This window comes from Aotus nancymaae, unplaced genomic scaffold (genome assembly GCF_030222135.1).
Source record: "Aotus nancymaae isolate 86718 unplaced genomic scaffold, 86718_ANA_hifiasm-v0.15.2.pri h1tg000053l, whole genome shotgun sequence".
Taxonomy (NCBI): Eukaryota; Metazoa; Chordata; class Mammalia; order Primates; family Aotidae; genus Aotus; species Aotus nancymaae.
Genome location: NW_026988467.1, coordinates 19,287,605 through 19,312,591, shown reverse-complemented (window position 1 = coordinate 19,312,591; position 24,987 = coordinate 19,287,605). Strand labels below are relative to the sequence as shown.

At 57.1% G+C, this 24,987-nt stretch overlaps 1 protein-coding gene across 1 annotated transcript in view; it reads right to left on the bottom strand.

The window, feature by feature from the left end:
- Window positions 1-2,478: 2,478 nt before the first annotated feature.
- EPHA8 (EPH receptor A8) overlaps window positions 2,479-24,987 on the bottom strand; it is a 39,329-nt gene continuing 16,820 nt past the window's right edge. Inside the window, exons 4-17 of the mRNA XM_064363740.1 lie at window positions 20,049-20,204; window positions 17,499-17,834; window positions 13,072-13,196; window positions 12,836-12,998; window positions 10,954-11,047; window positions 10,111-10,178; window positions 8,808-8,972; window positions 8,479-8,664; window positions 8,127-8,188; window positions 7,298-7,507; window positions 5,341-5,490; window positions 5,058-5,248; window positions 4,624-4,797; window positions 2,479-4,464 (exon numbers count right to left, since the gene is read on the bottom strand). Coding sequence (XP_064219810.1) covers window positions 4,350-4,464; window positions 4,624-4,797; window positions 5,058-5,248; window positions 5,341-5,490; window positions 7,298-7,507; window positions 8,127-8,188; window positions 8,479-8,664; window positions 8,808-8,972; window positions 10,111-10,178; window positions 10,954-11,047; window positions 12,836-12,998; window positions 13,072-13,196; window positions 17,499-17,834; window positions 20,049-20,204 — 2,195 coding nt within the window. The 3' untranslated portion in view covers window positions 2,479-4,349. The remainder of the gene's footprint in view (window positions 4,465-4,623; window positions 4,798-5,057; window positions 5,249-5,340; window positions 5,491-7,297; window positions 7,508-8,126; window positions 8,189-8,478; window positions 8,665-8,807; window positions 8,973-10,110; window positions 10,179-10,953; window positions 11,048-12,835; window positions 12,999-13,071; window positions 13,197-17,498; window positions 17,835-20,048; window positions 20,205-24,987) is intronic.

Here is a 24,987-nt window from a genome sequence, read left to right as displayed (position 1 = left end):
TTGGTAGATTGACTCTCTGGAATTTTTAATTTTTTTAATTTAATTTTATTTATTTATTTATTTTGAGATGGAGTCTTGCTCTTGTTGCCCAGGCTGGAGTGCAATGGCACAATCTCGGCTCACTGCAACCTCCGCCTCCCAGGTTCAAGTGATTCTCCTGACTCAGCCTCCCAAGTTGCTGGGATTACAGGCATCCATCACCACGCCCAGCTAATTTTTATATTTTTAGTAGAGACAGGGTTTTGCCATTTTGGCCAGGCTGGTCTCAAACTCCTGACCTCGTGATCCACCTGCCTCGGCCTCCCAAAGTGCTGGGGTTACAGGCATGAGCCACCATGCCTGGCCTGGAGTTTTTTTTAACAATTCTTTTGGAAACGAGTTGTCCTTTGGTTATATGGGTTGCCTTCTCCAAGCCAGTGGCTTTAACAAATCTATTCCTCATTTGTCACACAGAAGTTCTTGATTGTAATACGATTTATCATTAAAAAAATCATTTATGCTTTTTGTGTTTTGTTTAGTTTCTACTCTAAGATCATAAAGTTATTTTCCTCTGTTTTCTTTTGAAATGTTTTATAGGGTGCTTTTGACATTTAGGACTTTAACCAACCTGGAACTTATTTTGTGAGTGGTGTGAGCAGGGATCTAATGTTATATTTTCCAATAGGGGCACACTTGTCCAACGTCATTTGTTAACTAGACCGTTTTACCCTGTCGTGTTTCACACTCTCCTATGTATTTGGGTCTGTCCCTAGGCATTATTCTCTGCTCTATTATGTGTTGATCTATTCCTGGGATCAAATCACACTATTTTAATTATTAGAGCTTCATAGTACCTATTGACATCAGCTAGGGTGAGGTTCCCTTTCTCTTCCTCTTTCTTTTTCAAAACTGTCTTGGCTATTCCGGGTTCTTTATTATTCCATGTTCATTTGCGGATGACTCTGTCAAGTTGCTGGGAGAACCTCATTGCAATTTTTATTGGAAATAAAATGTATAGGTTAAATTGGAAGGGCACAGCCAGGGTTGTGGAGGTGAGGCTTCCCATCCATGAACACGGTTTGTTTCTGCTCTGGCTGTATTCTTTCTCTCCTCTGCATTCCATGCCTTGCACAAACGGCTGCCTCAGAAATCAACCTCCAAACCCTTCTCATTCTTCAGTTCTCAACTGAAATGCTTCCTCCTCCAGTAAGTCCTCCATGACAGACCTGCCTGTCGAGGCTCTCTCTGACCCTCCGGAACCCTTCGGCGTGCTTCATTTTTTGGACACTAAGCACGTCGGATCTAACTGAGGGAGCCTCTTTTGTGCAGTCTGTAGCTCCACCTCGTTTCTGAGCTTCTGAGGACAAGGGCTGCATCTCATTGTCTTTGCACCCCCAGTGGCACCCAGCATAGAGCACGTGTTGATTAGGATAGGATGATTGGATCCTATCATCCAATAGTATGTTAGGGTCTTTTTCCCTTAAGGGAAGAGAAGTCTGTAGTAGCAGATTCTGCCTCATAGGAAACAACTGTTTTTGTGGGGAGAGAGCCTGGAGCTTAGTTTGGAGTCTCAGGGGAAACATAGTTGGCTTGAAATCAGACAAATTTAGCTCTAGGTGGTGGCTCTGCCATGTGGGACATTGGCCGCTCCAAGCGAGCTTTTGCTCAAGTGGCAGGTGATACTCTCAGTCTCACAGGGCTGTTGTGATTTTGAGTGAGACAATTTAGGAAATGCAGGGTAGGTGTTTTCTGCCTGTTCCCACTTCCCGGTTTGAGGACAGTTTAGGAGTGAAGCCCTTCTCTCAGCTGGAGATCATCTACCCCTCATCGCTAAGACCCTGGGGCAGCTTCCCCAAATGTCTGAGCCATTGGTGCAAAGGGATGCTGTCGGCATCTGCTCTGCCTCTGTTTGTCTCCTGCCCAGAACCCCGGCCGCTGTTCCCCCTCCCCATGAGCACAGAGTCCTCAGCTCCCTGCCCCAACTATGGAAGAAGCTTGTACCGTTTTCCCTGTTCTGCCTCCCCTCACCCAGCTCTCCGTGGACCCCCTTGGTCCTGAGGAAGTTGTTCCCAGGAATGTCCCTTCCCTGTGTACTCCTCTTCCTGGGGTTGGGGATCTTTCTCCCCCAAGAGAACTCGAGGGTAATGCTAGCTGGAAGGGACTGGACTCTAGGGTTAAGTGCCATGTGCGCCTCTTGGAGGAGAGAATTTGGAGCCTCTAGGATGTTCCCTAGCTGAGTCTGGGCTTTGGGGGCAAAAAATCTAGGTTCTGATTCATCCCCCTGCCTGTCCTTGGCTTCAGGCAGGTTGGCTGAACCAGGACTCATCTTTCCCCATATGTACGATGCATGCACTAATCCTGCCTCCCCAGACAGATGAGAAAACCGGAGGGGAGAAACATGAATGGGATGCAATCAGTAGGTGCTCAGTATGAGGTTGGTCCTTCCCCAGTAGGAGATGTCAAGGTTGTAGAGAGGGAGAAAAACTGGGGGACACAGGCAAAGATGAGGCAGAATTTATTCTCATTGTGGGTAAGGTCAAGAGTCAGGATGGAGACCACAGAGAGGCAGATCCCTGGGACCCTGAGAGGGACCCCACGCTGGAGGCAGGGGCCACACTTTTGTAAGTGCCAGGCCCACAGTGCCCCCATGACTGTGAGGATCCAGAGCCCAGAAACCGGGTAAGAGTGGGGTGGGGTGGGGGTGGGGAGGAAGACAGGATCCCCCCCCAGATCGTGTTCTGACCATGTTTCCGACTTCCATAGGAAGGAAGAACAGCTCGGCTATATAGTAATATAATATATAGAGGTGTAGCGAGCTGGCCACGGCACCTGGACGGGGCTGAGACTCCCTGAATTATTGCAGGAGGGAGGGGGGGCTCAGTGCTGGTGTCCCCGTGGGATAGCTGTGCTGGCTATGGGGGGGGGCAGGGCTGGGAGCTGGGCTAGCCCCTCCCTCTGGGGCTGGCAGGGGGCACACAGTGGGGTTCCTGCTACCCTGCCTGCCAAAGGCCCCTGGGATGGGGCTTTCTCACCCTGGGTGATTTTATGTGCTTTGAAGACCATTTTTGCATTGTCAGGAGTGAGGAAAAAATATTCTGACATGGTAGAAAAGAGATATTTACATACCCTGGTGGGCCGTAAGGGGAGGTCAGTGTGAGGGGAGGGGCTTCCAGGGCACCTCCACCCCCAACACCCATGTGGGATGGTGCATGGGGACAAGAGCCTTGGTGGGAGGGGGAGCCCCAACTCTGACACTTGGCTGCTGTGTGACCTGGGACAGGGCATCCCCCCTCTCTCCAGGCCTCGGTCTCCCCACATGCTACAGGAAGGGGTGGACTGGGGGCTGAGAAGCTACGATCCTCTGGTCCCTGATCCTAGGCCTGGGTACAAGGGGCAGGTGTCAGGGCTGGGAAGTGAAAGGTTCACAAAAGGACTTCGAGGGAGGAAACCTGGGCCATGGAGGGAAGGCATCGGAGGCTAGAGGGGGCTGCTGAGTCCCTTTCCCTGACCAGGCAGCCAAGCCCAGCTGCGGACCTCTTGTGTGTTCTGCCGTGATGCCTCCATGAAGGCAGCCAGTGGGACTGGCTGGGAACCCTGTTTTCCTGTTGAAGCAGTGGTGGGAGCCGGGTGGAGGCTGCAGGTGGCCTCCTCGGCTAGAGGGAGGACCCAGACCTGAGATACAGCCAGGGTGGGCTCACCCGGGCGGAGACAAGGGTGGGCCTGGTGCTGGTGCGGTTCAGAAGTGGCCCCTGGCTCCAGCCTCCAGGCATGAGGGGATGTAGGGATGAGCCTCTCCCCCGTTCCCGTGGGTGCTGGACCTGGCGGTGTCACACTGAGTTCCCTGCTCACACACTTGTGACACACCTCCTTAATCATGACACATCGTCCACCATCACCCACATGTGCCTGCAGCCTTCACAGAGAAGCACACGCTCCTAACATGCACATGTCCATGTGGAGACTCGAGGCAGACACACACGGTCACACATGTTCACATGGGCCCCCATGACCTTGTGAGAACACCCCCCACCACATACACACACACACACACACACACACACGCACGCACAGATGCGCAGGTCAGTTATGTCCCTGTTGGTCTCTGTGGCATGGGGGCCCCAGGCTCTGGAAAAGAGAAGGCACCTGCCCTGGGGGACAGGTGTTCTGGCCAGGCTGGCCACCAAAGACCCCTTCCCAGGCACCTGACCCCTGATAACTCCAGGTCCTGCAGCAGAGCCTTCAGCCCCGCTAGCACCCGAGAGGAGGGTAGAGGCCTGGGGCCACCCTGCCTGCTGCCAGCCCGCACATCCTCTGCCGCTGGCATGACCTGGGGCGGGCTTGATGGCCACCTGGGCCCTGCTGGCTGCATGTCAGAGGTGCCGGCGGGGCCCCTGGGTGCTGGTCAGCTGGGCCCTCATGGTCTGAATGCTGCCCAGGATCTTCTTCTGGTGGCCCATGAGGGTGATGCCCAGGGCGCGCACGTCCCTGTGAAGGAAGGGTGCTGCTGGCCAGCTGGGCCTGGGAGGCCAGGAGCTGCTCACACAGCCAGGGCCATGACTGGCCCTGCAGCCTCCCTGGCAGCCCTGCCTCTGGTTCCCTGCCCCTGCACCCACCCACCTGCATGGGCCCCCAGCCGTCACTCACTGGGCGTTCATGCGTAGCACCATGCCCAGAGAGGAGTAGCCGCCTGCAGCAAAGTGGTCTCGGTACCGGCCCATGCGGATGGAGTCCAGCCAGTCCCCCACAGTGAGGCCTCCGCCACCACCACTGCCACCTCGGAGGTCAAAGCAGCTCCGGGCGAAGGCAGGGGGTGGGCACCTGAGGCACAGGGGCCTGTGGTAAGTGGCCTGCTGGGTCTGTGGTCACCCTCAGCCTCCATATTGGCTCAGCAGTAGGCAGAGGGTTCGGGAGGCTGGACCCCTGGAAGAAGCAGGCTGAGGAAGGGGCCAGGCAGGGCAGGGGTTGGGGGCCCAGGCTGGGTCTGCTCCAGGGGTCAGGGACGAACTGTCCCCAGGACAGGCCTGGGGCGATGCTGGGAGGCAGCCAGGCCTCAACGGAGCTGGGTGGGTGCCAGGCACCTGCTGACAGTGGCGGTGGCCCTGAGGCTCTCGGGGCTGCGGATCAGCGCGTCGAGGACACTGACGATCTGGGAGAAGCGAGGCCGCTGTGCCCGGTCCTTGTGCCAGCAGTCAAGCATGAGCTGGTGCAGGGCACGGGGGCAGCCCATGGGCGCAGGCAGGCGGTACCCCTCCTCTACAGAGCTGATGACCTGCAGGGGATGTGGCGCTGGGCTCAGCTGTTCCTCCCCCGACCCTGAGACCCCACTGTCTGAGGCCGGTCCCACCAGGGCCCCGCACTCACGTCCCGGTTGGTCATGTTCCAGTAGGGCCGCTCCCCGTAGGCCAGCACTTCCCACATGACCACGCCGAAGCTCCACACGTCGCTGGCCGAGGAGAAGGTGCGGAAGGCAATGGCCTCTGGGGCCGTCCAGCGGATGGGGATCTTCCCACCCTGCGATGGACACACAAGGGTCCAGGGGCTGCCCTGGCCTGGCAGGGAGTCCCCCGAGCCCTCCAAGTCAGAGATCAGAAGACTGGGGTCCCGTTTCCCAGTCCAGAGGGGCAACACAGCCCCTACCTTCCCAGAGCGCCTGTCCTGAGGGAGGCCCCTTGAGAGCCGCTGTGAAGAGGGAGGAAGGAGTGAGGGCGTCGGACACAGCAGGTGCTCTGCCAGCACCAGTCACAAGCCGAGGAGCCACAGGGACGCGGCCTCGTCACTTTCTAACTCTTCCTCTTCCTTCTCTTCCCCCGCTCCCTTCTTCCTTTCTCCTCCCTGCCCTTTTCTTCCTCCCTTCTTTCCCTCCTTCCTTCCTTCCATCCTTCTTTCCTCTCTTCCCTTCTTCCTCCCTTTCTTCCCTCCTTCCTTCCTCCCTCCTTCTCTCCTTTCTTCCTTCTTCCTTCCCTCTCTCTCTCCCTTCCTCCCCCACTCCCTTCCTCCTCTCTCTTCCCTCCTTCTTTCCCTATGTCCTTCCTTTCCTCCTCTCCTTCCTTCCCTTTTCCTTCCTTCCTCCTTCCCTTCCTCCTTTCTCTCTCTCCCTTTCTTCCTCCTTCCTTCCTTTTTCCCTCCTTCCCTCCCTCCCTTTTTCTCTCTGTCCTTCCTTCCCTTCCTCCCTTCCCTCCCTTCCTCTTCTCTCTCCTCCCCTCCCCTTCCCTCTTCTTTCCTCCTTCCTTCATTCCCTCCTTCCTTCTTTCCCTTCCTGTCTCCCTTCCCTCCCTCCTTCCATCCTTCCCTATCTCCATCCTTCCTTCCTTCCCTCCTATCTACTTCCTTCCTTCCTTCTTCCCTCCCTCTCTCCTCCCTTCCTTCTTCCCTCCTTCCCTTCCTTCTTTCCTCTCTCTCCCTCCTTCCTTCCTTTTCCCTCCTTCCCTCCCTCCCTTTTTCTCTCTGTCCTTCCTTCCCTTCCTCCCTTCCCTCCCTTCCTCTTCTCTCTCCTCCCCTCCCCTTCCCTCTTTTCTCCTTCCTTCATTCCCTCCTTTCTTCTTTCCCTTCCTCTCTCCCTTCCCTCCCTCCTTCCATCCTTCCCTATCTCCATCCTTCCTTCCCTCCTATCTACTTCCTTCCTTCCTTCTTCCCACCCTCTCTCCTGCCTTCCTCCTTCCCTCCTTCCCTTCCTTCTTTCCTCTCTCCCTCCTTCCTTCCCTCCTTCCCTCCTTCCCTTCCTTCCTTCCTGCCTTCCTTCCCCCTGCCTTCTTTCCTCCCTCCCTCTCTGCACTCAATCCCTCACTCCCTTCCTTCCTTCTTTCATTGCCACAGGATCCTTCCTCCATTCAAAACCTTACTCAGAGGCTGTGGGACAGAGGCTAAGGGAGGGGTCCTGTTGGAGCTGGGGTGGAAACTGTCCCCCTGCACACTCAGCTCCTGCCTTTAAGGCTGCCCCTAAGGCACCTCTAGAGAAGCCCAAATCTCCACAGAACACATTTGAAAACAGCTGGTGTTTAGGCAAACTCTAGAGACAGATGTGGAGTCTGGCTACGATTCAGGTAGATTCCCAGTCTCCTGGTGAGTGAGTGGCCATGGGGACCAGCCCTGGGGTCTCCCCGGTCCTCTCAGTGACAGAGGAAAGGCAGGCAAGGCTGTTCCCATTTCCCAGGGAAAGGCACTGGCATGAAGAGGAGAAACAGGGTGTGCCCCAGGTTTGGGGGCCACCCGGAAACTGCCAACTTCATTCAAGTTCGTGCAGAAGAGCTGTCGGGTCCTGGGTGCCCCCGGCATCCCTCCCCGCCCCTCCATCTAGCAGGAAGGAGTGTGGGCTACGCACCGTGGTGGTATAGGCAGCATCGGGGTCATCCTCCAGCACCCGTGAGAGCCCAAAGTCTGACACCTTGCAGACCAGGTTGCTGTCCACCAGGACGTTGCGGGCGGCCAGGTCTCGGTGGATGTAGCCCAGGTCTGAGAGGTAGCGCATGCCGGCACCCACGCCTCTGAGCATGCCCAGCAGCTGCATGATGCTGAACTGCCCATCATGGGTCTGCAGGGGGACATGGCTTGGGCTTCAGGAAGGCCCAGCGAGGCGCCTGGGCTGTGAACAGGAACCCCTCCCATCTGCATGATGCTCTCGAGTTGAGTCGCAATTTACCAAGAGCTTCACTGCTTCTGAAGCACCTTGCAGTTAAGGGTAAGTCTCACGGTCTCATTTACCCTCACAGCGACCCTGCCAGGTAGATGGGGCTGCAACGACTGCTTAACCATTTTGTGGAAAGAGAGATGGAGGCCCAGAGAGGTTAAGCTCTGTGACTAAGGGCACCCAGCAAAAAAAGCAGGGTAGGAGCTGGGAATCCAGCCATCTCCCCCACAGCCAGGATGCCTCCCAACTGGGTGGGGCCTGGATTCCCACAGGAGCACCCCCTCAGCTTGTGTGCAGGGCGGCGGGACCCCGTGGAACAAAGGGACTTTCATGCGATGGGGGCGAAAAGGCAGTTCGATTGACTGGCTGATCTCAAAGACATCCTCCTTATACCTGCCTCCGGTCCCCCAGGCCTGCCGTGATGTCCAAGCCAGGGAGGGGGGCTAGAGGGCTTCGCACTATCTCCCAACACCCAAACTGGACCCTCTCCCCAAGCCATGCAAAAGGCAGGGGCGGGACACACCCTCAGGAAGGCATCCAGAGAACCGTTCTCCATGTACTCCGTCACGATCATCGCCAGGCGGCCTGGGGCGGGCGGTGGGGAGAGGGTGGCTCTTGGTTTGGGGCTCAGGGCTGTTGATCAGAGACCCCAGGAGCATACCGCCATCCCAGGGCCTGTGCCAGCACTTGAAGCCCCAGGGTGCCTTGGGTTTCCACTGGGGTCTCAGGCTCTGGGCACCCCTAGTCATCTGGGGACCTGAGCCAACAGGACAGGGTCAGGCGGGGCAGAGCAGGATGGATGAGGGGACAGACGCAGAGGCCTGTCCAGGCAGGAGGGGCACTGCAGGGTGAGGCTGTCCCTGCCTGGCACCTACCTCGGGTGACGACACCCTCGAGGCGGATGATGTTGGGGTGGTCGAATTGCCCCATGATGGATGCCTCGCTCAGGAAGTCCCGCCGCTGTCTCTCCGTGTAGCCGGCTTTGAGGGCCTTAATTGCCACGGGCACATCCCGCTGCCCTGGCACCCGCAGCCTCCCGTAGCAGACTTCCCCCGACTCTCCTGCAGACCCCCGAGAGGGGCAGGTGGGGGAGGGCAGTGGGACCCTCAGACTCCCCCAACCTCCCAGGCCCTTGTACCCCCTGGGTAACCCCACCACCACCTTGTCCCATGCTGTCTCTGCCCTCACAACCCCTGAGACTTACCAGAGCCGATGATTTTCTCGATGTGGATCCTGGAGGCCTCGATTTCCCGGGTGAAACTGCGGCCCGCCCGGCCTGGCTCCTCATAGGTGTGGGGTTCCGCATAGCACTGGGGCTCTGGGAGCTTTCCCGGGGGGTGGTGCAGGGGCAGGAAGACAGGTGGGGGTGCTGAGGGGCGGGAGAAGAGCCTTCAGTGGGGTCCAGGAGGGATTTCTCTCTGCCGGCATTCCCTGGGCCTGGGATGGGTCTGGGGTGGGGTGAGGGATGTCTCTGGCAATCTCTAGATGTGGTAGCAAACAGCACGCGCCCCTTAAGTACTTCCCAAGTGGAAGTGGGGTCTCTATGGAGTCGCTCTGGAGTTTCTATGGGGCTATGGAGTCTCCAGTGAGTTCTGGGCATGTCTGTCATTTTCTGGGGTCACTTTTACAGTCCTTGAGATCTTTCTAAATTGTTCTGGGGTAGGGATGTAGCAAAAATAAGTTTTTGCCACAAGGGTCAACTTTGATTCATTGAAAATAGTTTCTGGCCGGCACAGTGGCTCACGCCTAGAATCCCAGCACTTTAGGAGGCCGAGGTGGGCAGATCACTTGAGGTCAGGAGTTGGAGACCAGCCTGGCCAACATGGTGAAACCCCATCTGTACTGAAAATACAATAATCAGCTGGGCATGGTGGCGTATGCCTGTAGTCCCAGCTACTGGGGAGGCTGAGGCAGGAGAATCTCTTGAACTCCGGAGGCAGAGGTTGCAGTGAGCTGAGACTGAGCCACTGCACTCCAGCCTGGGTGACAGAGTGAGACTCCATCTCAGGATAGATAGATAAATAAATAAATTAATTAATTAATTAATTAAAAAAATAGTTCAGAGGAATCCGAGGCCGCGCCCGGGCCTGGTGTGAATCAGCGACATGCTTGAAGCTACCGTCTGCCATGTGCACGGGGTGGGGCATGGAGGGAGGTGGTCCCAGATATGCCTTGTTTCCTGGGATCTCTACAGGATCCTGAAACTCCCTCCATAGTAAGGGTTCTTGTCCGAGAGTATGTGAACCTCCCTGCCAAAATCACATACAGATGTGTGCCCTTCCTTGGAGAGAGGGTCTCTAGCATCCTGAATGGAGTCTGAGAGCCCCAGAGGGGTGAGCGGCACTGCTCTCTGGGGCACCAGGTCTCTGTGACATCCTGGAGTCTGTCTCTGGGGCTCTGGTCTCTTCACTGGGCACCTTCCTTCTTCCCACCTGCACCACCCCAGTCTCACACTGGGTCCCCCTGTGACCCTCCCTCTGCCCTAGGCCTCTGGGCCCTGCACTCACCCTGTCCATTCTGGTAGTGCATCTTCTCCTCATCCGAGTCCTGAAAGGCCTTGCTGTAGCCACAGTGCCTGTGGAGGAGGGCACCGCCCTGCCTGAGGCCAGGCCATCCCTAGCCCAGGACCTGACCCCAACCAGGGGACAAATCATGGCGTCTCTTTTCATGCCCCTTCTTCTGACAGGTCAGTTCCTGCTCCTTACAAAGTCTGCAGGGGAGAGTCCCTGAGCTCAGGCTCTCCACCCAGCTAAACTGTGACAGCTATGATGGTCACAAGCACGGTGGGATCCTCAAAATGTTCTCAAGTCCACCTGACCCTCTTGGCAAAGTCTACGATGCTGCTAGCCCCGTGTTATGTGAAAGCACCCTGGGTGGGGGCATTGGGAGATGGGGCTTCTGCGGCCAACTCGGCTGGGTGGCCTTGGCAAGCCCCTCCCTTTCCTGGGCCAGTATCTCTCCATCAATTAATGATCCTTACAATTCTGTGTCTGGGATCCCAAGCTCACAGACTATCCTGCCTCCACCTCCCTCCGGAACGGAGTGGAAAGGAGGTAACTGAGAGTATGAGCTTTAGTTTGACAGACTGAGGCTCACGTCCCAGCTCTGGCGACTATCAGCTGTGTGATTTTGGCAAGAAGCCTAACCTCTCTGATCCCCAATTTACTCACCTGCAAAGTGAGGTCAGAATCTCTACATTACTGGCATGTCATTGGGTTAAATGAGGTGATGTGTTTGTAAGTGAGCCAGCCCCAGGCACATGGGGACCACCGGCTCGGTGGGGCCGGGAGCAGGTGGGAAGCACGGTACTTGAAAGGAGGGGCTGGAGGAGGCTGGGCCAGACCACCCACCTCTTCTTGCAGATGAGCAGGAGCAGAAGCACCACCAGGCCTGTGATGAGCGTCAGGCAGATCCAGACGATGGTCCTGGTGTCATAGCGGGGCCCTGCAGGGAAAGCCAGGGTCAGGAGACCAGACTCTTAGCCCTGACCTTGGGCCCAGGGCTCTGGCAGCCTGAGAAGCCTGCCTGGCTGGGACCCTGGGGCCAGTGGGGAGCCAGCCCAGAGTCAGGGTGTAGGCCAGCTCCTCCTCTGCTCCCACCCCACCCTCTACTAAGCTTCCTCTTCAAGCCCTTGAGACCTGGCTGCCAGCTTCCTAATGCTGGTGCTGCTGCTTCCTGGGACTGTGGGACAGGGGGAGAATCACATGTCCTCTGAGCCGATAAACCCCTGTCCTTCTTGCTACCTGACAGTGGTGACATGGAGTGTGCTGAGAGCTGTACCTTCCAGCCTCAGTAAACCCTGCCCTCGTCCCTTCCAGGGAGACTCCAGCACTGTCTTCAGTTTTCAGATGGAAAGCTGAGGCTCAGAGAACTTGAGGAATTGACTTGAGGCCACACAGTAAATAGGATGGAGGGCTCAGGATTCCCATCTGGGTGGTCTCGAGGGGGTGCCAGGCCTATGAGCACCAGAGGCACTCAGACGCCAGGGAGTCAGACGCCCAGGGAGGGCCAGGTAGGCGGTCACAAGCTCTGCCCTAGCTCCCCCATGCGGCAGTTGCTCAGATGGGAGACCTGACTCAGGCTGGAGATTGGGGCAGGAGGAGAGTGAAAGGGACAGCCTCAAAATCAGAGGGTCCCAAATGTGGCAGTGCCTGGGGATCACCGAGGGCTTGTGAAAACCCAAATGGCTGGGCCCCACCCACAGGGTTTCTGAAGGGCTGGGGTAAGGATTGGGAATTCGAATTTTTGTTAAGTGCCCGGGTGAGGCTGATGCTGCTTGTCCCAGACCCTGATCTCAGTACCAGCCCGTGTGTGTGTGTGTGTGTGTGTGTGTGTGTGTGTGTGTGTGCGCGTGTGTGAGGAGGGGGGCTGTCACCAGCTCTGCCACCTTAGGCAGGCAACCACCCTTCTCTGAGCCTGTTTTTCACCTGTGAAAATGCCAACAGAGGCCAGGTGTGGTGGTTCATGCCTATAATCCCAGCACGTTGGGAGGCCAAGGCAGGCAGATCACCTGAGGTCAGGAGTTCAAGACCAGCCTGGTCAACACGGTGAAACCCCATTTCTATTAGATATGCAAAAATTAGGCTGGGCGCAGTGGCTCATGCCTGTAATCCCAGCACTTTGGGAGGCTGAGGCAAGTGGATTACAAGGTCAGGAGAGTGGATCACCAGGTCAGGAGTTTGAGACCAGCCTGGCCAAGATAGTCAAACCCCATCTCTACTAAAAATACGAAAATTAGCCAGCCACAGTGGCAGGTGCCTGTAATCCCAGCTACTCAGGAGGCTGAGTCAGGAGAATCGCTTGAACCCAGGAGGCAGAGGTTGCAGTGAGCAGAGATCGTGCCACTACACTCCAGCCTGGGCAATGGAGCAAGACTCTATCTAAAAAAAAAAAATTAGTTAGGTGTGGTGTTTTGAACCTGTAATCCCAGCTACTCTGGAGGCTGAGGCAGGAGGAATCCCTTGAACCCAGGAGGCAGAGGCTGCAGTGAGCCAAGATCACACCACTGCACTCCAGTCAGAGTGGCAGAGTAAACTCCGTCTCTAAAAAAAAAAAAAAGAAAGAAAAAGAAAAAACTCCAACAGCACCACTTGGCAGGGCAAGAAAACAGAAATCCTGCATTGGCACCAGCTCGGCCTGCACTAGCATTCTCCTCGGCCACCTCCCCCTCCAACCTGGGGTCCTGGTGCCTGGGCTGCTCTGCACCCACATCCACCCCCTCCCTGCACTCACGGGGTTTCCCGGTCTCCACCTCCATGGCCTGGCTGAAGCGGCCGCAGCCCGCCGAGGTGCGAGCTCGGACCTGGAACACGTAGCGCGTGCCCGGCTTCAGGCCGGAGACGGTGGCTCTGGTGGTGACGGCCTTGAGGGTGGAGTAGCTCTGCATCTCCTTGTCCTGCCACGGGACGCTGGTCAGTGGGCCCTGCCCCGCTGGCCCAGCCCCTCCCGCCGCATCCTGCCCTCGGTACCTTCTCGTAGTACTTGATCTCATACTCCAGGATGATGCCGTTGGGCTGCTCGGGCTCCTGCCACAGCAGTGAGACACTGGTCTGCCCCGCCCGCTCCTGCCGGATCACCACCACCTGGGACGGGGCTGGGGCAGCCGAACCCGTCAGAAGGGCCAACGGGAGACAAGGGGTGGCCTCTCTCCCACTCCTTCCCAGGCTCCACCCGGGAATTCTGGTTCCAGCCCTGCTCAGCTTCCTGACGGTCCTGCCCCAGTCCCAGGACAGCCAGCATCCTCCAGTTCTCCCCAACAAATCACTGGTGGCCACTTGGGGTCAGTCCCCTGGGGTCGGCGTGGCCTGGCTTGGTCTGGGATGCTGGGGATGGCTTGGCCAAGAAGAGGTCTGAGCCTCCTGCCCCAACCCAGGACCCAGTGTGGACCAGCTGCCTGGGAGAACTTGAGGAAGGCGGAAATTCAGGAGAAATAAGTGTGGGAAGAATGGAGAAACTGGCCCCTCACTGCCTGGGTTTGGGGGGCGTAGCTGGGATGGCTCTGGATGCTGAGGGAAGGGGATGAGCTGAGCCCCAAGTATTCTCCCAGTCACACTTGGTCGCCCACCCACCCCACCCTCTTTGACGGAGTCACCCACACCTTTCTTCATGCACCCCTCCCTCCTGGCTCAGGTGCCCTCAGCCTGGAGGGGAGTGTGCTGGGAGGCGTCAGACACAGCCAATGCCAAACGGACGGAACTGCCCTGTCCCCCCTGCCCCTCCAGCCCTCAGGCCTCCTCCTCCCCTCTGCTCACCCTGAGTTCTGACTCTCTGCCCCACGTGACCAAGTCTCCCCTCATGTCTGGGCATCCCCAGCACAACTGGATCTCCCTGAGGGCAGGGACTGCACACACTAGGTGCCCAATAAATGCTGCTGAGTCTGGCATGATAAATTAAGCAGCAGCTCCAGAGTTGCACTGGAAGGGTGTGGTCCAGAGAAAGCCCGTCAGTCTGGGAGCCAAGCGTGGGTTCGGGACTCGGCCCCCTCCTTTGCTAGCTGGGACCCTGGGTAAGTCACTTGCTGTCTGTGGACACCAGGTCCCCTTTTATTAAGTGAAGCTAGTGAGCACTACCTGCCAGGGGGAGGGAAAGATGCGATGAGGCCACTGTTTGCAAGAGACACACAAGGTGTGTCTCTTAAAAACCAAGGCAGGATGTGCTGTGGGATGGGGGCGGACAGAGTGAGACCAGGGCTCAGAGCGGGAGGGGAATGGGCTTTGCGTCCAGGAGGGCTCCAGGGAGGAGTCGGTTATAGAGGAGAGGCGATGGTGAGGGAGAAGGGCCGAGGCGCAGGCAGGAGCAGGTGGTCTTTGAGCACAGTCCCCGTTTTCTCAGAGCTGTCGCTTGATCCTCTAGGCTCCTGAGGGCCTATCATATGCTGGGCACCGGACTAGGAGCCAGGATCACTGCGGTGCCCAAGGCAGCCCTCAAGGAGCTTCTGTCCCAGGAAAGGAGACAAGGAGTCCAATAAACAGGAGAATGGGGCTTTTTTGATGCTGGGAAAGGCAGGAAGAGGGTGCTGTGATGGAGAAGGCCCCTCAGGGCCCGGAAGGCACTGGGCCTTTTCAGCAGGGGTGGTCGGGGGAGCTTCCAGGGCACAGGAGCCAGGCATGGGAATGTCAGGGGAAGAGCAAGTCATTCCGAAGGAGAAGCCAGGCCACCGTCTAGCAGCAGGGAAGGACCTAGCGTGATCGAGGAGGAGCACCAGAGGCCAGCGTGGCCGGAAGAGAGTGAGCCAGGGAGAGAGGTGCTCTAGAGAGCTGGGCAGGGGCGAAGCCATGTGGGTCCACACCGGGCCTGAGAGTGTCTGAACTGCATGTGCACTCAGTCTGAGCTTTGAGGATATCTTGATCTCACATATTTTCATTAAAAAAATTTTTGGGGGCTGAGCACAGTGGCTCATGCCTGTAGTCCCAGCACTTTGGGGGGCTGAGGCAGGAGGTTCACTTGAGCCCAGGAGTTTCAGATCAGCCCGGGCAATATAGGGAGACCCCATCTCTACAAAAATGAAAAAATCAGCTGGGCATGGGGGTGTGTGCCTTAGGTCAGCTACTTGGGGGGCTGAGGTGGGAGGATCACTTGGACTCTGGAGGTCAAGACTGCAGCAAGCCGTGATTGTGCCACTGCACTCCAGCATGGGTGACAGAGTGAAACGTTGACTCAAAAAAAAAAAAGGTTTTTTTTGTAGAGATGGGTCTCGCCATGTTGCCCAGGCTGGTCTCAAACTCCTGGTCTCAAGCGATCCTCCTGCCTTGGCCTCCCAAAATGCTGGGATTACAGGCATGAGCTACCGCACCAGGCCCTCACTTCTATCTGTAAAGCTCACTCAGGAGTGCTTGGAGACTGTCTCATGGGGGTTAGGCAACAGGGGCTCCCGTGGTGGTCCAGGCATGGACTCGTGCGGGCTGGGAGTCAGTTGGTCATTTTGAAGGGAGGCCCCTGGGGCTTCCAGGAGCATGGATGTGGCATGCATGAGCATCAAGAATGACAGCTTGGGTTTGGGAGCACCATGTCCTAGGGTGGGGCGGGGGCAGGTGTGGTGGAGTTGTTTTTCGCACGTCCGCATGGAGACGGGAGTGGGCAGCTGGGTCCCAGGGGAGAGGTCTGCGCTGGTGACGTGAGTTGGGGGTTGTCAGCACTAAGGTGGAATTCAAAGTTGTGAGCCCTGATACCATCCCCCAGAAAAGATGGACCTGGGTACACAGGACATTCCCAGGGACCCATGACCTTTAGAGGCCATTTAGAGGAGGTGAGGCTACAAAGATGGAGAAGGACAGGCTGCACAGGTCCCTGGGAAGTGGGGTGGGCTGGGACACAGAAGCAAGAGAAAAGTGTTCCCAGGAGGAGGAAATGAAAGGGCGAGAGGCGCTCATGGATGTGGCCACATGAGGGTGCTGATTTCTGGGGAGAGGCGAGGAAAGACTCAGAGAAGGCCCGCAGGGGAGAGAAAGTAGATCTGCCAGGCTCGGGCAGAGAGGTTCTCATAGGAAGAGTAATGGTCTGGTGGCCGGAAGGGAAGTTCCAGGGAGGGGTTTAGTTTGCTCTTTCATCCTGCCAGGGCCCTCAGGTGGCTAGAGACAGGTGGGCCAGGGCTGGGCTCTACCACGGGGCACGTAGGTCACTCTGTGTTGCCAGCACCTGGTGCCTTGCTTGGCATTTAGTGAGTGCTCCATGAGGGCTGTGGGATGAGGGAATCTTCTGAAGGGGTGAAGCGCCGGCAGCAGGGAGCGGCATTCAGAGTTGGGGCAACTTGCTTCTCTTGGGAGTGACACAGACCTGGGTTTGAGCCCTGCCTCTGCCACTTCCTATGTCAGATGGCCCTGGGTGGCTCTCCAGACCTCAGTTTCTTTTTTTTCTTTTTTGAGACGGAATCTCTCTTTATCACCAGGCTGGAGTGCAGTGGTGCAATCTTGGTTCACTGCAACCTCCACCTCTTGGGTTCAAGCGATTCTCCTACTTCAGCCTCCTGAGTAGCTGGGACTACAGGTGCCTGCCACCAGACCGAGCTAATTTTTATATTTTTAGTAGAGATGGGGTTTCACCATGTTGGCCAGGATGGTCTCAATCTCTTGACCTCGTGATCTGCCAGTCTCAGCCTCCCAAAGTGCTGGGATTGCAGGCGTGAGCCACCGTGCCTGGCCTCAGACCTCAGTTTCTTCCTCTGTAACGTGGTAGGGGTAGTGTCTGCGGGACCAGGGCTGCGTGGTTTGGGGAGGAGATGGTGGGTGGGGGCTGAGGGTCCTGGGCACAGGTGAGGGTGGCTGCTAACAGGAAGCTGCCAGGATGGGCTCTTGGGTCAGGCTTTTACTTGACAGGCAGGATCTTCCAGAGTTTGGGAAGAAAGAGGTTCCGGGGGTGAATTCAGCCCACCAACTGGCCAGAAACGGAGAGAGAAATGACTGTGGTCCAAGCCAGTGCAGCCAAGTCTATCCCAGGGGCAGCTGTAGCAGCTGTTCTGGAAAATGATCATCAGAGTGATTTTATTTTTTAATGACATTTATTGAGCATTTACCACGGGCCAGGTGCTGGGCTAAGCAATTTCATTCCTCTCATTTAAGCCTCCTGAGAGGACCTCAGGCAGGTACTATTATTCCCATTGCACCAGGGAGGAAACAGAGGCGCAGAGAGGGAAAGTTCTGGAACCCAGGCTTATGACCACCACACCAGCCTACCTCTGAGCTTTTGGGATTTCTCTTACTTATAGAACGTGTTCCACTTTTCTAAGGGCCTGAAGAGCCTCCAGCTCTGGGTCCTGGTGAGGAGGAGGGCAGGGCCAGAGAGGCAGGCACTTGTCTAAAGTTCCACAGCACATCCCTGGCAGAGCTCTGATCCCTGAACGGGTCTGGGGCAGGGAAAGCTGGGGGACCAGGAAGCTGCGGGACGGAGCTTCTCCGCCTACCTGCCTGGTTCGTGGTGATGTTGACCACGGCGGCCCGGCGGGGCTCGGGGCTCAGGTCGGACACGCCATTGACGGCCTCAATCCAGAAGGAGTAGTTCATGTGGGCCAGCAGGTTGGCCACCAGCAGGCTGGCCTGCACCAGGCTTGTCTGCTGGGGCACAAAGCGAGTGCCGCTCCCGCACGCCTCGCAGCGGCTGAGTGCCCAGGGGCAGCGGCGGCACACGGCATTGTAGGTGATGTCACTGCGGCCACCTGGGTCCAGGGGAGGGGCCCACTCCAGAGTCACCGATGTCCCATTCACACTGGAGATGAGGTTCACGGGTGCCGAGGGTGGCCCTGAGGGCAGAGGGTGACAGATGGGGCAGAGGCTGTCTATTTGGGTTGTCCCATCTTCCTATCGTCAGACCTGGGGAAGGGAAGGTCTCCCCATCATATTTAGGGCTCCTTAAGGATAAGGTCATATCTATTCCATCTTCTGGAGCCTCCTCGAGGGCAGAGGTTATGCCTCTGCCATCAGACTGGGCCACAGTGTCAGGGTCTGGGCACAGAACCCTGGGACCCTGTCCCCCCAGCCCATCAGGACCACTGTAATCCCAGGGTCTGGGTGTCCCAGTGCTCACCCGGAGCCAGAGAGTGACTGCACAGTCCCAGGGGCACCCACCACAGCCACCCCATGTGTAAGCAACCCAGGTATTTGCAGCCACATCCATTCCTTGACCCCTCTGTGCCGGATCTGATGTAAAACGCCACCAAGCACACATGGTGGAACTAAGTGGAGGCCTCCAGAAGGCCACCATGTATCCCCATGGCTGTGTGCGCCAAGCAACCCCTCCCCCACCCGGGGCATGGGAGCCTCTGTCCGGGCAACACAGCCTTTGGAGAGAGAGGGGTGACCCCTTGGTTGAGCGGACCAGGATGTGGGGCTGGGGGCCAGGGGGCTGGGATGGGGATTTGAGCCAGGAGGGCATGGGGGTCTGTGGGGACTCCTGGCCTCAAAATTCCAGCTCTCGGAATCCTAGGCAGAGAATCTTAGATCTTCAGAAAATAGAATTGTAAGGTCTTGGAACAGAATCGTACGGTCTGAAGAGAAGAGAGCTTCAACATCTGAAGGGTACAGAATACTAAAAGCTTAGTCTTTATGATCTTAAGCTTTCCAGAACCTAAACTGAGCTGTGGGATTGGAAAGAAACTAGGGTCCAGCTAGCTTCACGCCGAGTGTCCATGACCTGGAGCCGGACTCGCCTTGCCTGAGGAGCCCACGCTGGCACCACATCACATCCGGCCACCTTTTCTGCCCCAACAGGTCCCACATGGGGAACATGCTCAGATCTGGGTGGGGCAGTGGAGGAGGGTGGGCACGTGCGTGTAGGCATGGGTGTATCTGGGCCCTCACCTGCCATGTGCAGCGAGGCTGGGGCTGGGTGGTGATGGATGCATGGGAGTGGGAGGCAGGGGCGAGGCTTGGGCAGATTCAGAGCAAAACCAGAACACTCTGAAGTGCCTCTTGCCCCACCACAAGAGCCCAGGGTTGGTAACTGGCTGGGCTGAGCGGGCTGTGGCCTCTCCCCAGGCCTGGGATGGGAGTGTGAGTGGCCTATCAGGACAGATAAGAGGAGGGAACTCAGGCGCTGCATCAGCAGAGGTAGGACAGTCACGCAGCCCTGCAGGCACGAGCGCAGACTCCCTCCCCTACCTTCAGGTACGTAGGGCACGTGCACGCACTGCCGCACCCTCTCCAGGCACACGCATCCCTGCAGGGCCAGGTGTGCACATGGGCACACACACGTGCTAAGCTCACAAGACACCCTCGTTCAAGCTTTACAAGGACTTCTGAGTCCCCTTCAGGTACCCAGATGTACACACACCCCACACACACACACCCCTTCTCCTAAGAATCCTTAATATATGTGACGAATCCTTTATACATGTGAGCTCAAGTACACATCACACATTTACACGCAGGCATCCAAACACGACACAGCCATCGCCTGTAAGAGCAGCTGCCCATACAGACACACGAAGCCACACACTCACTGCAGGGGTCCCGTGGCACACACAGAATCAGACATGCCAACTCCATGTGCATGCACACACACCATACACACTGAAGGCAGTTCCCAGTATTCAGCAGTTCCAGCAAGTTCATCAAAGATGATGGTGATGGAGGGGTTGCTGCTCTAACCCCCACCCTCTCTGCACAGGCGAGCACCCTAGCCTGCCCACCTGGTGAAGACATCGGCATCACCGCTAGATCAGATGTTGACGAAAACTGCCCAGTGTGGGGAGGGATGTGAGGCCAGCTCCATTCTGCCCTCCAGGGCAGATGACACATGACAGAGACTGCAAGACCAGAGAGGTCTAGATCTCACCATGGAGGAGTTTAGAGTCACCCTCGGACCCCGACCCAAGACTGAGCTCAGGTGGCTCTGCTGGTCCACCTACCCCTGCCCCACCAGCAGAAAACTGGCTCTCTGAGTCCTGCAAGACAAAGCACAGGGGCCTGGCCCAGTCTTGGGCTCAAGGGTGCTGCCATCTGGGAGTGGTACTCACGGGTGCAGGCTGAGGACGGCGGGTCCAGGGCTGCTCGGTAGTAGCTGAGGTCACAGCGGCAGGCTTGGGCGGCTGGGGCTGCGGAGTGGCTGTGGGGAGGGCAGCGGGCGCACAGCTGGTCCCCAGGGGCTGACTTGTAGAAGCCCAGCTCGCAGGCTGTGGAGGAGAAGCGGCTGCACGTGAGCCAGCGGGAGCACCCTGGCAGGCCTTGGGGACAGCTCGAACTGTGGCCCTCAGCTTCCTGGGAGGTCCCCTGGAGGGACAGAGGTGTATATCTTTAGCACCGTCCAGTGCCGCCCTCATTTGCAGGTGGCAGAACTGAAGTGTACAGGGGGACTGCGTCTCACAGGGTTGCATAGCAGGTCAGGGCTGAGCTGAAGTTAAGACCCTGATGTGGGAGTCCCAGTCTCAAAGTCAGCCCCACCCCTGAGCTTCTCCAAATTCCCTGCCCTCCTCCAACTCATCCCTCCACCCAGGCCCTGTCTCCAGCTTTAGGGGTGGAGATGCTGTCCTTCTGCCCTTCATGGGACACTGGTCCTTAGGCAGGACACCAGCCTAGGGGACAGGGCCCTGGGGCTGAGGATCAAATGCCCAGGAGTGACTTGGGTGGGATTAGGAAGCAGGCCAGGGATGGGGATGCTAGGAAGGCAACTGGAAAGGGGGCACAGGTGGTAAGACCCTGGCTTCCCAAATATGGGCAGACACGGAGCCACCTCCATAAAAGCACAGATTCCTGGCCCCACCTCAGACAGCTGGGTTAGAAGAGCCAGGGCCAGTACCTTGGGATCTGTTTTATAAGCTCCCTGAGGGAGGCTGACTATCCAAGAAGTGCAGGCTCCTCCCCTCCTGGGCCCACGCTGTCACTGTCACTGTGGCTGGGACTGCCCCTCTCCAGCCGCTGCCACATCCTATCTCGCCTGTCACCCACATCAGCCTTCAGACTCAGCCTTCGGCTCTGCCTCCCCACCCCAGCTGCCTAGGTGATCGTGCCTTCAGTCAACCACTGCTCATGAGTGGGACTCCAGACCAGGCCTGTTTGGGCCTCGGAGGGCTGTGAACCAGAGCCTCTGGCTCTCAGCTGTGATCACCTCTAGGAGGGAGGGAGAGAATAAGGGGGCTAAGGTGGAGGAAGGGTAAATGGTGGGAGGAGCTACTTCCCGGAGGAGGAGATATTTGAGTTGTGGCCTAAAGAATAAGAATGGATTGGCCGGGCATGGTGGCTCATACCTGTAATCCCAGCACTTTGGGAGGCCAAGATCAAGAGATCGAGACCATCCTGGCCAACATGGTGAAACCCTGTCTCTACTAAAAAATACAAAAATTAGCTGAGCGTGGTGCTGCACGCCTGTAGTTCCAGCTACTCGGGAGGCTGAGGCAGGAGAATTGCTTGAACCCGGGAGGCAGAAGTTGCAGTGAGCCAAGATCGCACCACTGCACTCCAGCCTGGTGCCTGGCGACAGAGCAAGACTCTGTTTCAAAAGGAAAAAAAAGAAGAACGGGTCAACTGTGCAGGGAGGGGAATATTCTGGGTTAAGGGAATCTCTCAAATGCACATCTCACTCAGTCGCTGCCTGTTTCACGCCTTACAGGCTCCCCAGGGCTTAGACAATGCAACCTGGCATTCAGATCCCTCCCTGCCCAACCAAAACCCACTGGCAGCCTCCTTTAGTGCTGCCCCTCACCCCCATCCTTAGGCCAAAGTAAAGCACTGCCCGATGCCCACGCCCAGCAGGCTGATTCCTGCTTCGGGGCCTTTGCACGTGCTGCGCCCTCTTCCTGGGATGCCTTTTCTCCTTTGTCTACCTACGGAACTCCTTTTTTAAGGTTCATTTTGACTGTCCCTTCTGGACCTCTAGACACACACACACACACACACACACACACACACACACACACACACCACACAGAAACGACCATTCCCCGCCAGGCTTCTGCAGCCCCTGCTTGGCCTTACCACCTGCAACACTATAGCTGTACTGACTTATCTGAGTCTGACTCTCCCTCCAGACTGGCAGGCCCTTGTAGGCAGATCCTGTGAACAGAGTAGGGCTGCCTTCCTCATCTCAACATCCCAGAACCTGTCCAGTGCCGGCCCCGGCAGATGCTGTTAAATCCCAGGCAGAAGTTTTCCAATTGAGTGGATCCCACCATTATCTGCTCTGGGCAGAGACCCCAGAGGTTCGGGTGGACCAAATGCCACCCTGCCAGGCAGCTCCCGGCTCCGTCCGTGGAACTGAAGTCCTTTGCAACAGGGGCCACCGGGAAGCTCACTGCAGTTCTCTCGCCACTAAATCCTGTTCTGAAAAACTCGGTGCCTGAGAGAAGCTTCATTTACAAAGACATCACGCCACTGCAGAGCGTTTCTTCTCTGGATGTTGATCATATCTCTATTATAAAAGCTAAAATCGGGTTAATTTATAAAATTCTACAAACTTGAGAGAAAACCTGGAGTCAGGAGACATGGTAACACCCTGAAGTTGCTTCATATTCTAGAAGGCTGCAGAGCCAGAAAGGCCTTGTAAGTTGCAGGGTTGGGGGAAACACACCCCAGTCTTGCGACATCTTTCCTTCCCCTCCAGAGGACCCCAAGAGGGCTCAGGCCCGCCTGGGGGCTGAGCTCAGGGCTGGGAGCCCGGAGTCCTGGGGAGTCTTGATTGACACGTCGTGATATTGCCTCCTCTTCCCAGAAGCCTCCCAGGAGGCTCAGTCCTGGGACACAGCCTGGGACTCAGGCTCCTTCTGAGTCCTGGGGGCCGCTGCAGGTGGCATCATCAGAAGAGGGCTTTGCATTTTGTCAGCAGATATTTGTTGAACCTGTTGTTAAACCGAATGACAGTAATCTTCACTGTAATGATCCGATCCACAGCGATTAGCATCTCGGAGACCCTGTGCTTCTTCCCTCCCTCATTTATTATTTTCCCCAACATGTATTGAGCTTCTACTATGGACCCGAGAGAAGTAAGAGCTGGGCCTGCTCTCAGGGAGCTTCCAGGGCGTTGGGAGACAGACAGGCAAGGTCTCACGGTGTGACGCGGGGCCTGAGGGAAGCCCGTACGGCGGCCTGCCCTTCAAGTCTCTGACCCACTCCAGCCAGGGCTCACCTGGTCCTCATCAGGCCCGAGCAGCGGCTCGGCTGCGGTGCCTGGGTTCCTGTCCTCGCCTAATCCCCTTTGTCTGAGCTCGGTGACATCAGGCAAGTTGCTGGAAGTCTGTTTCCTCGTCTGTAAGGTGGAGATCGTAATTCTACCTGCCTTAGAGGGAGACGGCGAGGATGACATGAGCGAAGACGTGTAAATTCAGGCCAGAGCAGTGCCCTGCACTTGTTGTCATAACAATTTGATGTAGTTGGAACTCTTATAATTGTTCGACAGAAGAGGAAACAGAGGCTCAGGGAGGCTGAATGCCTTGCCCCAGGTTCCCAGTGGAGCTGGGACGTGCAGCCGGGCTGGGGAGCCCTCCGAGCTGTGGCCTTCCCCGTCCCCATCCTCCCAGCACTGTCCCAGAGCTGAGAGATGGTGGCACCGCTGTGGCTTACCCGTCGGCAGTTCTCACACGCTCAGCTAATACCCATATGGCTATAACGTGTCAAGGCCAGATTAATCCACGCAATGAAAATAAAATAATCTTTAATAAGAATACTAATCACCAGGCCTCAGGGAGCCCCGGGACCTGGAGGCTGGGCCGGGAATTAATGGCTGAGACAGATGGAGCAGCTCTGGGCTGGGGCCCGGCCCTGCCTGTCGACCCAGGATGCTTCCGGAGCCTGCGCCTGCCTGGGTATCGGGCCCCAAGCCAGGAGGGGCTCCTGCCCCTGCCGAGGGCACCTTGCCCAGGCTGCCTGTCAGGCCAGCAGCTTCCTGCGGCCCCAGCCACCTCTCTGCTCTCCCCCGAAAGGAGCTGGAGATTTGACAAATAAGGTGTCCACCGTGGACAACCAAAGGAAATTAATTCTAAATCAGATTTTAAACACAGTCGGGAAGGCAGAAGAGCTCTCGTTCCTGCTCCCCTCTGAAATGAGACTCTGATATTTATAGAAAGATGATTAGGGCCTCAAAGGGTGATTTATATGCTGCGTCCAGGTGACAGGAAGGACAGCAACTAGGACTTCAGGCTCTGGGCTGCTGCTCCGTTGGGTGATGCACTGAGGGGCCCTTCCCCTTTCTGGGGTGAACCGGGGTGTGTGGGGTATGCTGGGAAGTGCAGCCTGGTATAGGGAGGTCACTGGGTCAGGAGCTGTGGAGTGTGAGGAGCTTTCTCCAGGCAGGGAGTCGGGAGATGTGATTCTATCAACCACCCCTCGCTGTGTGCCCTGGGGCTAGTCGCTTCACTTCTCGGGGCCTCCAGTTCCCCAATGGTAAACTGGACAAGCCCCACACGGCTCTGACATTTTTCCACGGGTCTCTGAGGCCTGAGTGCAATCTAAGCAAGGCCTCTAAAGAGCCATGTGACCTGGTGGGTCCCTTTTCCCGGACCATGCTGTCTTCTGCAAAATCAGATGCTGCCCGGCCACCTTCTGAGAGCAAAACCCAAGGCAGGGAGGGCAGCTGTCGAAGGGGGTCTGACCCCTGCTGTGGGTCTCAGGCTCCTGACCCCTGCTCCTGTCACTAGAAGGACAAGAGCTCAGGGCTGGGTGAGCTGGGACCGCCCCTCCCCCCCAACTCTGTGCCCTTCCTCTCTTTAACTGTTTGCTGAAAGAATAGCCCAAAAGGAATCAGGATGTCCTCAAACCAGGCAGGGGCCCCTGGACCTCAGCAGGTCTCCTCAAGACCCCCTCAGGCTGGGCAGGGGCAGTCCAACTTGCATAAAACATCTGAGAGACAGAGCAGGAAAGGCACCCCACTCTGCTCCCAGCCCCTCCTTTGCCCTAGGCCATCCACCAAGGGGCTGGACAGCTCCAAAGAGGTCAAGGGCTTCTCCAGGGGTGGGAAGAGGGCCAGGC